Source organism: Aptenodytes forsteri, unplaced genomic scaffold (assembly GCF_000699145.1).
Source record: "Aptenodytes forsteri isolate BGI_AS27 unplaced genomic scaffold, ASM69914v1 C13513030, whole genome shotgun sequence".
NCBI lineage: Eukaryota > Metazoa > Chordata > Aves > Sphenisciformes > Spheniscidae > Aptenodytes > Aptenodytes forsteri.
The window spans coordinates 1-1,468 of record NW_008803975.1 but is presented as its reverse complement, the minus strand read 5'-3'; the positions used below and the strand labels follow the sequence as shown (position 1 = coordinate 1,468).

At 52.3% G+C, this 1,468-nt stretch overlaps 1 protein-coding gene across 1 annotated transcript; it reads left to right on the top strand.

Moving 5' to 3' along the window:
• Positions 1-101: 101 nt before the first annotated feature.
• LOC103907163 (nebulin-like) lies at positions 102-1,226 on the top strand (the record flags this gene model as incomplete). The annotated part of the gene is made up of 4 exons (XM_009289272.2): positions 102-137; positions 359-562; positions 915-1,019; positions 1,115-1,226. Coding segments are annotated over exons 1-4 (457 nt in total), but the record flags the coding sequence as incomplete, so codon positions are not given.
• Positions 1,227-1,468: the final 242 nt, after the last annotated feature.

The following is a 1,468-nucleotide window of genomic DNA, read 5'->3' as shown; positions in this document are numbered from 1 at the left end:
GGGCAAAGGCAAGCCACGTGTGCAGTGGTAAGTGGTATGAAGAGCATTAGGTGATGCGGTATAAGGCTCCTCCTGTGCCACTGCCAGCTGGAGATTGCCACATGGGGCAGGTCTTTTCCAGGGAGACTAAGAAGATGGTGAGGGAGGGTTTGTGGATTGCTTGGCACGTGCTTGTGCTGTGGTAGGCGTGGGGAGCCAGGTTGTGGGGGGCTGAGCTTAATGGGAGTCCCTTTTGTGGTGGCTGGTGGGTTGACCCAGGGGAACGTGTTTTGGTAGGCAGAGCTTGCCACGGTAGGAGGAGTGGCTGCGTGGAGCAAGGAGGTTGCTGAGCTGCTTTGTGTCCTTGCTGTCCTTTCAGAATGTGTACAAGTCCGACCTTCTGTGGCTGAGGGGCATTGGCTGGTCCCCAAGTGGTTCGCTGGACGATGAGAAGAATAAGAGGGCGGGCCTCATCCTGAGTGACAAGGGGTATCGGCAACACCCGGACACCATCAAATTCACGAGCATTCCTGACTCGATGCCTATGGTGCTGGCAAAGCACAACTCTGAAATTATGAACCAAGTGAGATTTCCTTGTGTGTGCAACCTGAAGGAAACGAGTGCATTTCCCAGGACTTTGGGCTCTCTCCTTCCAGGGCCTGGGTTTTGCAAAGTGGGGTATTGCGTCCTTTGCATCCGGGATTTGTGTTCCTTGTTTTAGACCAAATTCTATTTTGTGTGGTTGGAGCGGTGACTGGGTGCAGTGTGGAAAAGCAAAGGGTGAAGCGTTAGAAAGTTTTGGGACAGGAAAAGGCATTCCTGAGTCAGTGCGAAGTAGAGGCCCCTTGCTTCAGTTTGTTGAGCTAGCTTGCTCTGTGAGTTTGTTGCCCGGTGCTTGCGTGATCGTATTTCACGTTGTGTACTCATTTTTCCAGCGCTCGTACACATCAGCCTGGGAGAAAGATAAAACCAGCGTTCACATTATGCCGGATACACCTGGTATTTTGCTAGCCCAGCAGAACCAAATGAACTTCAGTGAGGTAGGTGTTTGAGCTGGGGTTAAGTGTGCGTCCCTGGACGCTGCTGTGGCCTGGGAAGAAGTGTTGCTTGAGGGGAGTGCTTGTTTTTCCTTCAGAAACTGTACAAGCTTGCGATGGAGGAAGAGAAGAAAAAGGGCTACGACATGCGGGCAGATGCCATTCCTATCAAGTCTGCTAAAGCTTCCAGAGACATTGCAAGTGATGTAAGTATGCAGGAGCCCTTGGCGGCACGCCCTATCAGACAGTTCCCAGGTGCTTGCAGTTGAAGCCCAGGGTTTGCAACCTTAGCCAAATGGAGGCTACCCAGCACTTGCCTGTCATTACCATTCAGCTAGTCCGTAAACGTGTTGGTTCTGGAGGGTCTGCCTGTAGCTGTCCCTGCCTGTTATAGGTGTGTGGTGTTGCAAGGGAATGTGTAGCCAGGGTGGAGAGAGTAACAGCAGGAGCTG